Raw genomic sequence first — 13,448 nt, 5'->3', positions numbered from 1 at the left:
AGGCCGGGAGCTGCAGGAGGACGGGGCGCAGTTTCCCCGAGCACCCGGCCTAGCGCTCGAGCCGCTGCAGCTGCGCCCTTTACGTGCGGGAAGGGAGTGCAGAAGGGCCCGGGGCGGAGGGGCAGTGGGAGCCCCGGTCCCGCAGCGCGGCTTCAAGTTTCCAGCGGCGAGCGGTTGTGCAACAGCCAGAGGAGCTGGAGCCGCGGGCGCCTCGGAAAACAAGTCGAGCCTATAAACAAAGCCACGTGGCCTCCGGGCTGGGGGGGCCGGGCTAAGAGCAGGCGGCTCTTCCGGCAACAAAGAGCCGCGGCCGGCGGCCCAGGATAAATACGGCGGCCCGGCCCGCAGCGCTGCACTGCAGCGAGCGTCGCGCGCCCCACTACCCTCCACCGTGCGTTCCGAGAGCGCGGGCACCTCGTTCCGCACCCCCGATCCCGCGGCCGCTCCCTCACCAGCCCCCAAGCACCCCCAGCCGCCGCCAGGGCAGGCGCGCCCCCGAAGCCGCCGGGCAGGTCCCCGTCCATCAGTCCGTGGCGTCCATCCGTCGCATCCCTCGGCAGTGCCATGCCATTCCTCGGGCAGGACTGGCGGTCCCCCGGGCAGAGTTGGGTGAAGACGGCGGATGGCTGGAAACGCTTCCTGGACGAGAAGAGCGGCAGCTTCGTGAGCGACCTCGGCAGGTGAGGGGGTCATCACCAACTTCAGCTGCGGTGGACAGACTCGGGCTGGCCTCTCGGAGTGGGGGTCGGGTGAATGGGACGCAGGCAGGCCGAAACAGGGTGAGGAGGAAGCCCCGGACCAGAAGGATGGAAGTGAATTTTCCCGGGTTTCTGCGGAGATGTCGCCAGAGCACGGGTGTTTGGTTTTTCTTATTGTTCAAGGTCAGAGTCTCCAAGTGGGCACGTCTTACAGAATCCTGGTCCCGCTGAGAAACTGATCTTATCCCCAAATGCTAAAACTTAGACCCAACTTCAGGGGTCCACTGCCTTAAAGGACACCAGCGTCGTGCGATTTGCATGGAGGGTGGGCGCGGGGTGGGGGGGGGGGTGAGCGCCAGCGAGTGGGCCGCATGACCTTCACCCTGGGGTGGACCCTGGGGTGGCGGGGCTCTGAGCACAAGTCTGAGACGGGATTGGACACGGGTCCCGCCCGCCGCGCCTCCAGGCTCTTCCCACGCACAGGCGACCACAGAGTGGGCAGGGAAGATGAGTAACCAGGAAGGGGCGACCAGATGGTCCCTGGGGCATCCGTGCAGGCGGAGCGACGGTAAAGACCCGAGGAGGCAGAGCTGCGGAGGAGGGGAGGGAGGCGGGCTGAGAACCCCGCAAGCCCTCGGCCTGTGGGAGGACCGCGGCTTTGCACCTGTTTCCTCAGTGGCCCTTTCCGTCATTTTCTTTGTATAGTGAGTGCGCCCCCATTTCAAGTGATGCCCATCCCCTGCAGAAAGTCCACCTGGCTTGGGTGAGCCTCTGGAGTCAAGTTCCACCTGAACTGTCAGTGTGGTGGAAAATCTGAGTTTCCGAAGAGCCTGATGCTCCCCTCCCCCCACACTGTTTAATAACACAGAAGCAGCGACTAAGGAGTTAGATGGCCTGGAGTCTGTCCGTCCTTATCACCACAGTTGATATCCACATCGCTGCCATTTGGCCCAGAGGGGATCAGTGCAACCTGCTCACCCTTGGGTGACTTTACCCGTGGCCTTTGGTGAAAACCACTGCTCCCCACCCCCAGCCCTTACACTGACTTCGGTGGATAATCCTGTACCAGGGCCAGCTTCTCACTCGCATTTACCAGTGGTTGTTTGGCTGAGCCCCTGGCACTCAATTTTACAAAAACTATCAAGGAAATATGGTTATTTCAGCGTCCTGGCCTCCAGAAACCCGCACCTGTTTGTGATTTGTGAAGCATCACTTTTTGTTTTCCAGTGGGAAAAAATAAAAGTAATTAATCTTGGGGGTCTGCCAGGGAAGACAAGAGCACATTGACCTTTACTTTAAGGTTGTCCCTGGGGAGTTTGGGGAGCACTCTAAAGAAATCTTACTTATGGAAACTCAGAAAATTTACAGAAAAATAAAAAGACAAACTGCTGTCTCTAGACTCTTTTAGGGACTCTAGTTGCCTATTTGGCCTAAATTTTTCTCCCTGGACTAAAAGCTTCTTTTTACTATAGTAGAATGGAAGCTTCTTTCCTTTCTTCCTTCCTTCCTCCTCATTCCTAAGAAGTGAGGATCTAATATTTTGGACTTTACTTTGAGGTGACAGTTTGGATTCTTCCTAGGGAGGTGCAGCCATGGTCTGCTTATCTGTGTCCCAGCGGCTCACCCAGATACAAGCGTAGGATGTTCCTCAGTGGGAGACAGACCAGTGGGCTCAGCAGGAGAGTTTCCAAAGCAGAGGCCCTGCTTGGCATAAACACTCACACTGAATCTGCTCTGGGAGATAAGCTGGTGTCACTCCTATTTAGAATAGCGGTGCCTCTCTCTCCATAGTAGGGGAGACCTGGAGACAGGTTTACCTTACCACGAAAGTTTACCCTTAGCTTCCCACCCTCCCTTCTTGAACCTCCCTCTTTCCTCCCTTTTCAGGCCATCTGAGCTAGAACTGCCACCCTACCACCATCATCACAAATGGTGATCCATTTAGTGACCACTTGGGGCTCTTGGACGAGTCAGATTTGAGGACTCATTTGGTAGCTCCTAGCAAAGCAGCTGCCTGTTTGTTTGCAGAGTATTTTTTCCCCCAGCAATTGTAAACAATCCCTTCCCTACTTCACATGAGAAGTCTGCCAATTTCTTCAAAGCCGTTGGCCTTCTGAGACCCGGGTTTGCAGGCTCAAATATCCCTCCTGTTTTCAGTCCTGGTGATGTTGCCCTGTGATGTCAGGTTTGGGCTGCCAGCCTGCCTACTCAGGTGAAGCTGAATGCCTCTCCTGTTAGAAAACAAAAGGCAAGCCCTTTTGAAAGAGAGGGAGGGGGGTGGATGTGCAACCGAGGCCTGCGAAAGAGGCCTCAGGCACTTAGTCTGATTCCACCTCCCATTCTGTGAGCTGCCTGGACAAGAGTGGGGGCGGGAGGGGGGGTGGGCAGCGGGGGTGAGGGTGCCCTTGGTGTGTTGCAGCCTGGGGACCATGGTGTTTTTTGTGTGTGGACCACAGCTTCTCTGCCCAGAGCACCTTCTCTGGACCCTGCTGGCCATTTTCTCTGTGTCCCAGGCCCTGTCTTCTTCCAGCAGCAGAATGTTCCAAAACCCCATCACAGCTAAGTGCCCTGAACTGAGATCAAGGGAGGATTTCAGATAAGCTTCAAGGAGGGCACCTTGTGAAAAAGTTGAAACTACCTAAGAGGAATGGCAAGTGTTACATTTGGGCAGATGAAAAAAATTCAAGGAAAGAGTTCAGCAGGAATTACAGTGATCCAAGAAGGCTTCAAGGAACTGGTGGTTGAGCCACCTCGCAAGCAGTCCTGCTCACCAATAACCCCCAGCCCTGCCCCGCCCCACCCCCCAGATGAGTAATCTCAGCTCCCTGAGCCTGGGCCACTCTTCTGCAAGCCTGCAGTGGTGCCTCAGAAAACTCCAAAAGTACAGCTAAGGCTGAACCAGGAAGCAGGAAGTTTACCCTGGTGCCCTGGATGCACAAATAAAAATAAGCAAATAAAATAGTGAATAAGCAAATAAAATAATAGTTAAGATTTTTATGAGCACTTACTGTGTACAAGGCAGTGTTCTCAGGGCTTCATACACTAGGCTGTTTGTTTTGCCACAACAATGGGGTTCTCGCCCTGTGAGTGACAATTTGGGTATATATTGGAGCAAATTAGCCTAGAACTCTCATTGGCCTTAGTCTACAACTGAGCCCTTAGGAGCAGGCCACAGCTTTTTCCAAATGGTCTATTACAAATGAAATGAGAAGTAGGACTTCTTTTTTTTTCTTCTTCCCTCCCTTTGTCTCTGCTGCCAAATACACTTATTTTGAAATCTTTCATTTTTTCTAAAGTTGTCTTTAAGTATCTTGGTATGTGTGTGATGACAGTACAGGGCTGGAAGAGGTCTTTTTTTCCTTATTCTAGGCCTGTGCCTATGAAAATCAAGATTAGTTAGAACTGACTATAAAATAGCAACTTACTGCTTACTATTGCATTTAATGAAGAAGACAGCCTTTTTAAATGGTTTTGCTTATTAAAAAAAAAAAAGTCGTGGTTCCTAAATGATGATGGCTTTTCTTGTTCAAAATTTCAGTTGCAATTTTCCATTGGCTTTGCATTTTCTTGAAATGGACATAATTGAACTCTTAAAATAGCCTCTAACTGAATATATTATTGCTTAAAAGAAAACATATAAGCAGGCAACACAAATAAACCCCACAGTCCTTCCTTCCAGGCCCTGCCTCTGAAGTCCAAAACCTAAGTGAAAAGTGCAGGGTTTCTCTTTGGTTAAAGCTTTTCTACATTCTCCAATGGGAGAGCATCATCAATTATGTCAAATTCTTCTTAAACTAGCTTTAGAAATGAGTCACTTGGGCTTAAAGCAGGTTATTGTTATTTCTGTGAGGAAAGCAAGTGCTCAAATTCCTTTGAGGAATGTTTTCAATTGGAAAAGAATAAGATGAAGATAAATATTTAACATTGCTAAGGAATGGTCACAATCTATGGCCCAGGCTCCGAAAACGCTCTGCTAAACCTTCAATGTGTGATTGAGAATAAGACCGCTTCATTTTGGGGTGCGCTCTGTGTGGAATTCAGGCTGTAGGTGTCTGCTCATGGTGCAAGTGTGTTTCCTTTAAAAATAAGTCAGTGTGATATTTTTACACAAAATGGCCTCAACTTTGTTTTCTAAAGCTGTTCTCAGCTTTGGTACATCATGGACCAGTCAAGTGACTTTTCCTTTTCCTCCCTTCTCCTCGGCGTTGACAGAAATTTCTTAAATTAGCTCTAAGGACTCCGAATTCTGCTTTCCGTTTCTTCTGCCCCTCTTATCCTGCTGAACTTGGCACAGGGCAGCTGACTGCTCAGTGGTTTTGTGCCCCTAGAGCTGTGCAAGCAAATACACACTCACGTGTGATACAAAGCCAGGCCCAAAACATTCACCCTGGGCTCAGTAAGACTTAGTGTTCCCTAAGACAGGGCACTTCTACAGTAAACCCGCTGAAACCTCAAAGTATCCTGTATCCCAGAATGAGAAGGAGAGGGCTAATGATATTAGGAAGTTCAATAAATGGTATTAAGCTTGGCCTTCTGAGGGAAGATTAACAAATGACTGATTATCCATCAAGCCTATCCCTCTGGGTCCAGAAACACTGAGTACATTGTTGGTGCTGTCACGTGTAAGCATGTTAGCAAGATACTTATTGTACTTATTGAAGAACTGGAGAGATCATTGTACTGATAGTAATAGGATACTGGAAATTGTTTTTCAACCCCTCTTTTCTCTTTTACATAATACTCATAACATGGAGAAGTGCAGGTGTACCTCATCTTATCCAACAGATGTTGGTCCAAACAGGATATAAATCAAATCATATATTAAATTCAGCAAAAGAATTCAGAAAATTAAAGGGTTCTAATATATGGTTGATGTAAGAAAAAAAAAAAAACCTAGTTTACTGGTTGACATTATAAATCTTGCCTGAAAAAAATAAAAATCCCGCCTGGCATATGCATACCTTATGGGAGTTGTGAAGTAGGGGTAGCGGGATCTTTTCATTGTATCTTCTCAATAGTTCTCCTGCATTTCTTCTGCCGAAACTCTTTGGAGATTTACTCTCAAGTCCCTTTACATAATAGAACTCCATCAGCCCCCCAAAGACAGCTAAGCTTACTGAAGGAAATATGCCCCAACCCAAGCTGAAACTGTACATTGTTTAGTGACCTGTGAATTGGCCAGTTCTGTCTTTTCAGCCCTAATAGATGTGTGAATTGTAAAGTCAGCTTGTTTCATTTAGGACTCAAGGTCTTCACCTCACAACATGATGCCTAGTGTCAGTCAAGGAATGATATGAAACCTAAACAACTAACACTATACGCTGAACACCTCCTAGAAATACAGTCTATAAGTCAGACTTCTGTAAATGTTTTAAAGACATGAGGGGAGCATGCTAGTTAAAAGCAGCTTGGGATGGGGAGAGAGATGGGAGGAAGATTCAAAAGGGAGGGGACACCTGTATACCTATGGCTGATTCATGTTGATGTTTGACAGAAAACAACAAAATTCTGTAAAGCAATTATCCTTCAATTTAAAAATAAATAGGTCAAAGATATGGTATGTGAATCATATCTCCATAAAGCTATTTTTTAAAAAGCAGCTTGAGGTGGATGATTTTTGCAAAATGAAAATATTGTATATTATAGTGATACCAGTAGCCCTTCCACTTCCTCCCTCCCCACCCATTCATAATTTCTGCTTAAAATAATGTTGCTGTACCCTGGGTGGCTCTTAAAGAGTGCAGAGCTATGTATCTAATACAATGGCAAACACTGTTGGGCGTTCAGAACGAGTAGAAGTCCCCATCCCTGTCTTCCATAGAGACGTGACACTATTTCTTCCTAAAAGAAGCAAGTCTGGGCCTGTGCAGACTTCTTTCGAGTGATTATTTTACTGCTTTGTTTGAGGAGCACATATGATTGAGTTTTATAACTGCAGTGAGTTATTTATGGAAACAGCTCATGTTAAAGTACAACTGTTACAGCTCATCCCCTCCCGTCTTGTTATTCCTAGTTACTGCAGCAAGGAAGTATACAATAAGGAGAATCTTTTCAACAGCCTGAACTATGACGTTGCAGCCAAGAAGAGAAAGAAAGACATGCTGAATAGCAAAACCAAAACTCAGTGTAAGCCGTTTGTTTTGAACTTAAGAAAGAAAGCTGTCTGTAGATCGTTTTGATTGGTTCTTGGGGCGGGAATCACACCTCACATGTTTGGCATTGGCTTTCACATTGACTGTGTCATTGACAGAGGTCACAGGGATCTTTGCACTCAGAAACCTGGTTGTGCATTTTATGAGTGAGATTAATGTATTCTTTATAGTTGTGTTTATAAGTCAGTTGCTAGTTGGGGTGTTTCTTCCCGGCTTGTCACTTATATTTGACATAGTTAGTTTAGTTATTATTCAGTGATATGGTCAGCTGAACCACCAGTGTGTGCTTTCATTTGGAACTGGGTTTTGAGGCTTTGAATGTAATTTTTTTCCCCCTCTTTCCTTGTATAAATACTAGTAACAGTTCTAGATGCTGGATGTATGAACAGAGAGTTTAAATTTCTGTTAATAAGTAGGAATTACAGATCTTTAGTTGATTCCATCTGTACTGCATGGCTTCTTCATGTTATCTGTTTTATTTCTACTCTTTATGGCGTTGTTTAACTTGTAGGCTTGGCATTTAACACAAACTTGTATTTGGGTATTAGATTTTTTTCTTTAATTTGGAGCTTTGGTATACTCGATCTGAGTATCAAAGACTTGAAATGCCTTCAACAAAGTAAATTATAACTCTGGTATTTATACACTGCAGAAATTAGGCATTTGTATCCCCTTAGACTGTCAGTAGAGTCTTTGTATTTTCTGTCAAAACTTTTTAACATTTTGGAATAAATGAAAAATAAATGCAAAATCTTGGGCATGTTTTAAATTTTAAAGCTATGGGGTTTTTGTTTGTTTGTCTTTTTAGATTTCCACCAAGAAAAATGGATCTATGTTCACAAAGGAAGTACTAAAGAGGTGAGCACTCATCTGTTTGTTAAGGAGAACGCTTAGTTTTACACCTGCCCTAGGAGAGTATAGGACTGTCTCCTTGGGTGTGGGTGGTGGTAGCTTGCAGCCGACTACCTAGCCAACCATCAGAGTTTGGGGCTACAGAGATAGAGGCAAAAGTCACTGGGTGGACTCCCCAGTCGTTCAGTGAGATGATGACTGTAAAGTGCTTTATGGAGGTGAATATTCCCATCTCAAATGTACTGTTATAAAGTTCCAGCCTTTCCCTCAGGACAGTGCATCCCTTTTGTTCTAACATCACTTTTAGACTTCAACTCGGTTCATTTTAGCCCTGGAGGTTTATTTACTAAATACAGCAGAAGTTTTTGTGCCTGCCTGGTGCAACACTGCACAAACAAGATGCAAAAGAGAACACGACGTTATAATATCTAAATTTGCATGGCAGATTGATAGAATTTCTATCACTGTCAGAGACCTTGGAAAACTAGTTCCCTCTGTGATTTGAGGCCCTGAGGTGGGGACAGTGATATACCCGAGACCACCCAGGTACTAGGAGTAGAGCTGGGGCTGTGAGTCAGCGTTTTCCACCATCAGTGCCTTGTGCATTCACAGGGGAAAGACCAAAACTTCTCTGACTCCTTCGTGAAGCCTTAAAAACGCTTCTGATGATCACAGTGAGAAAAGCCCTAGAGACGTGAGGCAGGGTGGCAGCAGAGCTAACACACGCGGGGTTAATTCTCCCCCCAGAAGTGTGTTCCCGTGATCAACATACATCACATATCCATCTCCCAACCCTTCCTCAACAAGCAAGTGCATGCGGAGGACAAGGCCCCACAGGGTACACGTCATGACTTCAGTCACTGACTAAAGCAACTGCCTGCTGAACCACCCATCTTTGTGGCTCACGGGGGTGAGGGGTAGGGGGGTTGTGTTTCCCAGAAAGAGCTGATCATGGTGCAGGAAAGGAGCAGGTTACCTGAGACAGCCACCCAGCTGGTCGGCAGAGTCCCGGCAGATCATTCTAGAATGTGACCTCTGCACCCCCTGTTTTCACATTCAGCGCCATGGATATTGCACTCTGGGGGAAGCTTTCAACAGGCTGGACTTCTCAACTGCCATTCTGGATTCCAGAAGATTTAACTACGTTGTACGGGTAAGTCTCTGTAGATTACCCAGACTCTCAAGTTGAAGTGTCTCTTTAGCTTGTCTTGAAGTAGCCCCCACCCCCACCCCTGCATGATAAGAATAAAAGTAACTTTTTGGGACCCTGGGCACCTTGAGGAAAGCAGAAAATGGACTCCTCAACTTCCCCCTCCCAGATGGGCTTCCGGTTCCATATGGACCCTGTTAGGACGTCCCTGTGATTGGCGCCCCCAGACAGGGACCACCATAATCCCTCACATGAGCCACGGGGCAGGCAGCAGGGGCTCCGGCAGCAACATTAGCCAAAGAGAATTTAGCCGAAAACAAGTTGTAAAGCACCTTGGCTTGTTTTTAAAAATTTACGCCCCTCTGGTCTTTCTCACTGGCCTTCCTCCTTGCCCAACTTTAGCTGACTCTGAGTGAACTTAAGACATTTTTGGTTTAAGCCTCAAAGCTGGGTGTTCAGGCACATTGGAACCTTGTTTCCCTAACTCCCTTCTCCCACCCCTCCACTGCCACGTGATGACAGGTTCACTGCAGGCCTGAAACTACCTGCTTGGGTCAGTTTCTTCCTATTTTAAACCCTGCGTTGGGGAAAAAAAATTAATGAGCTTTAGCAAAATATTAATGACGAAGGTAGTAAAACAAGTTAAGCCTAACTATGACCTTCAAGTCAAGGATTCTTTTTAATTGCTCAGCGGCTGTTTTTACCCCTAAGCTCCCGTGTGTTGTCAGCAGTTCCATCCAGGAGGTAGCAGCTGTTTGGGTTTTAGGATCAGAAGTAGGAGGCAGTTTACCCTCTATGGGTGTTGGTCGGTCGGGTTTTTATTTTCTTTTTCCTGAGTTGTTGTGCTTCTCAGTGCTGTGTCAATGAGTCAGATGATTGCAAAGGCTCAGCCAGAGCGATGACATTCAAGCCCCCTTGAGGCCTGGATCGTTCACCTGTCATCTGGGCAGATACAGGCCTGGCTGTCCCAACTGACCTGATTTTAAAACACACAAACACACAGGCCTCTTATAGGTTAGAAGCTCTGAGCTGAGCACACACACAGACACACACACACAGAGACCTTTTGTAGGTTAGAAGCTCTGAGCTGAGCCCATGATCAGATCTGTCTGCTCTTCAGATGGACCCTTATTCCAGACCAAAAGGGATAACCAATGGAGACCTTCCTGATGAAATGTTCATGTCACTCAGTGTGACTCTGCTGACTCTGGGAGGTCATTTCGGCCCACAGCTCAGCGCAGGCTGGTTGGAGTCAGGCCCAGGAAGACCTAAGAAGGTGAATAGTTTCCAGTCTCCCAGATCTGATGTCTTGATCCCAAACTGATCAGCGTATGGTTAATTTTTAGATGGTTCTCCTTTCTACCTATTCTCCTTTTCCCAAGAAATAAGATAAAGCAAAGGATCAAAGGAGTTGAATTGTGGAGATCTATTTCAAGCAATTGTGTTCACTAATACCTCTTAGCCTTCCATTAACCGTGTAAAGTGTAGGTACTTTTATTCTCTGTTTACATAAACAGAGAGGTACAGAGAAGTAAAATGACCTGTCCAAGATCACAAAGCTACCCAAATCTGAAACCGGCAATTGAAGTACACACTCTTTAGCTGCTACAAGGAGGAGCTCCACGTAAGCAAAGGCCTGAAAGTGAAATGGCCTGCGGTCAGATCTCAGCTCCACTTCTTTCACGTTGTTTCACCCTTACGTTCCCAAATGTAAGAAGGACTTAGAATAACCTAACTTCACGGAGTAGCTGTGAAACTCAATAACATACATGGAAATTTTCTGCAGACCGGAATATGTTAGTCAAAGTCAGCTACTAATATTTGTTATTACCTACCTATCAAAATTACTGTTTATAAGAGTCAACTCTAATTGATCACACAAGGCAATTTTATTTCTGGGAATTCAATTAATATTTTTGATTATAATGACAAGATTTTATAATTGGTAAGCTTTTCCAGACTTAATTTTTAGACTAGTTGACTATTAAATCTTGTGTGTTTAAAAAATTATTGTTTATTCTCCTGGAAAGACCTTTTCAATTCGGTTGATTTTAAAAAAAAAAAAATGTTTTTCTACTTAAAAAAAAAATACCTGGGGAATCATGCCCTTTGCTCTTGATTAAAACTCAGCATGAAGAACTTGTGTCTAACAGTATGAGCACAATCTCCTAATCTTGAAGTTAAAGAAACTATTAAATGCTTTCTGTTATTAGGTTCAGAAAGAGGGTGGAAATATCTATTTTGGAAAGAATCATCTTTTTTTCCTCTTCACTGTTAGAGTCCTCTGTAATTTGAGAAATGTTATTTTTATAAAGAGCTTAAAACATTTTAATGATAGGCACCACATTTTGAGGGTTTTCTTCTAAGGAACTTAAGACACTTAAGTTGTTCTCAAATAGTCTTCTTATCCTTAAAGCAACTTTGCAAAGTAGCTTGCCAGTGTTTTATCCTCATCTTACTGCTTTGGCCTAATGGTTTCTTAATACTACAATGATTTCTCAGTACCAGAAGAATCAACTTTGAAGCCTTCAAATTTGTTTAACCTCTTTAAAGACAAAGTACATTTTTAAAAATGTATTGTGTTCATACTGGCTGTCAATCTCCATAAAAGAGACAGGCAGAGAGAATGAAAAAGATGGCCAGCACTCCTATCTCAATGTTATGATTTTTATCAGATAGCATGAAAATTTTGTGGAACTTTAGGAATCAGAAATTTGATGATAAATTGGAGAGGTTTTTCTATAACCTCTGTACCTTTGTTTAATTGGCTTTAGGCTACACTCATTGCCTCTACCCACTTCTCCCCATACCACCAATGGCTTAAACACAGTTTTAACTGTGGCTTTTAAAGATGGTTTAAAATCTCTAAAAGCAGCAACTTACCCACTTATGAAAGGTCACTTTTTCGAAAATGGGTTTACACCATGCCTCAAGACCAACACATTTTGGAAATTCCCCTGGGGAGCCGGTGAAGATTCCAGGAGATGGGCCAATGGTGGGGTTAGAACTGTAACCAGGAAAACACAAGCGCTGATTAACCCATCCAGGGCACAGAAAGTCCAGCAAAGTAGGTCTTCAGAAGATACACAGTTGCACATTAGAATCACCTGTGAAGCTTTTTTCTCTAGGAAGCCCACCTCTAGGGCATTTGAGTTCATCAGCTGAAGGTGGTACCCTGGCATTGCTACTTAAGTTTAGCCACTGGTTGATGCTAGTGTGTTTTCAAGTTTGCCAACCAGCCCAGAAACCACTTGGGAGCCCAACTTATATTTTACATCATAAGTTTTTAAAAAGACACACTGAGGCATGAGTGCAAGAGAGGGCTTTAACACTTTAATGCCAGAATGATCTTTGGTCCTCCCAGCTCTCTCTATGGCATGAGAATGTGGCCAAGTACCTGGTAACTCTAGATGCTATCTTTAGACCAGGAAGAACCTTGAATAGCAATTTCCTGACCTTAATCCTGAAGGGGATTCCCAGGTGGCAGTGGTGCTAGTGGTAAAGAACCCACCTGACAATGCAGGAGACATAAGAAATGCAGGTTCAGTCCTTGGGTTGGAAAGATCCCCTGGAGGAGGGCATGGCAACCCACTCCAGTATTCTTGCCTGGAGAATCCCATGGACAGAGGAGCCTGGCAGGCTGTAGTCCATAGGGATACACAGAGTCGGACACAACTGAAGCAATTTAGCATGCATGCATACATGACCTTAATGAATTGCCCCTTGTGTGCAAGAGTTGGGGAAGGACCAACAAAAAGTTTGCAACCACACTCTGTTCCTCTGCCACAGAGAACATCCACAACCTAAACCGATGCACATTTTCATTTTTTTCTGCATTACAGTCCATTTGAATGTTTCCAGCAAGTTACTGAGTTCTTACCACCCCCTAAAAATCTTTTTCCAAAACATGTTTTAGTTTAAGTTGACTGGCGGTTTGGCAAACGAAAGGCTGAAATATGGCACGATGATAACTCAAATTTAAACCCAATGCCTTCAATTAAAGGGCGTGCTGTTGCCAAGCCCCTGGTGGGTCATGATGTGTGCAGGCAGCTGGGCCCTGCACCGGGTCCCTCTGCCCAAGTGACCTTGGATTAATCTGGTGGTGTACAGCCTTCCTTTGCTTAAAGTTCAAGTCCTGCCCCCTGGGTCTTAAAACTGGTGGTATCTTTTTCCTTCAAGACTGAGAAACCGAGATGGAGGGAAGGAGGCCAGCTCTCCCAATGGCAACAAAATCAAAGGAGCAGAGCCCTAAGCCCATTTGAAAATGATGGCGGAAGTGGGTGGGAACTGGGAGAATCCACTATAGGGTATTAGCAGTGAGGGTCCCGAGCTAATCTTAAAGTGAATGCTGATTAGGGTGCTGGCAATTTTACCAAACTGTGCTGCGTCTCAGAATTCCTAGCTTTCTCAGTCGTCCTAAGCATTTAGGCAAGGAGATCGTGCAATTTCTAGGTGCCCTCAGAAGTGGGGGACACTCATAGACCTTGAGGGTATGACCACGGAATTGGAGGAGTACATGCAGAAGTAGGGGGCTACCTGAAGAAGTGGGGGTACCCACATGATGATAAAAGTTAGAGTACTTGCAGAATAGGGGGT

The 13,448-nt window shown here is 45.5% G+C and overlaps 1 protein-coding gene across 1 annotated transcript in view; it reads left to right on the top strand.

The window, feature by feature from the left end:
• Nucleotides 1-207: 207 nt before the first annotated feature.
• The window catches only part of FBXO32 (F-box protein 32), a 37,114-nt gene continuing 23,873 nt past the window's right edge, over nt 208-13,448 (top strand). Inside the window, exons 1-4 of the mRNA XM_055431681.2 lie at nt 208-680; nt 6,712-6,824; nt 7,659-7,708; nt 8,763-8,855. Coding sequence (XP_055287656.1) covers nt 565-680; nt 6,712-6,824; nt 7,659-7,708; nt 8,763-8,855 — 372 coding nt within the window. The 5' untranslated portion in view covers nt 208-564. The remainder of the gene's footprint in view (nt 681-6,711; nt 6,825-7,658; nt 7,709-8,762; nt 8,856-13,448) is intronic.

This window comes from Moschus berezovskii, chromosome 16, assembly GCF_049115385.1.
Source record: "Moschus berezovskii isolate FMDL1 chromosome 16, NW_MosBer_1.0, whole genome shotgun sequence".
Lineage (NCBI taxonomy): Eukaryota > Metazoa > Chordata > Mammalia > Artiodactyla > Moschidae > Moschus > Moschus berezovskii.
This window is presented reverse-complemented; position numbering and strand designations above follow the sequence as displayed.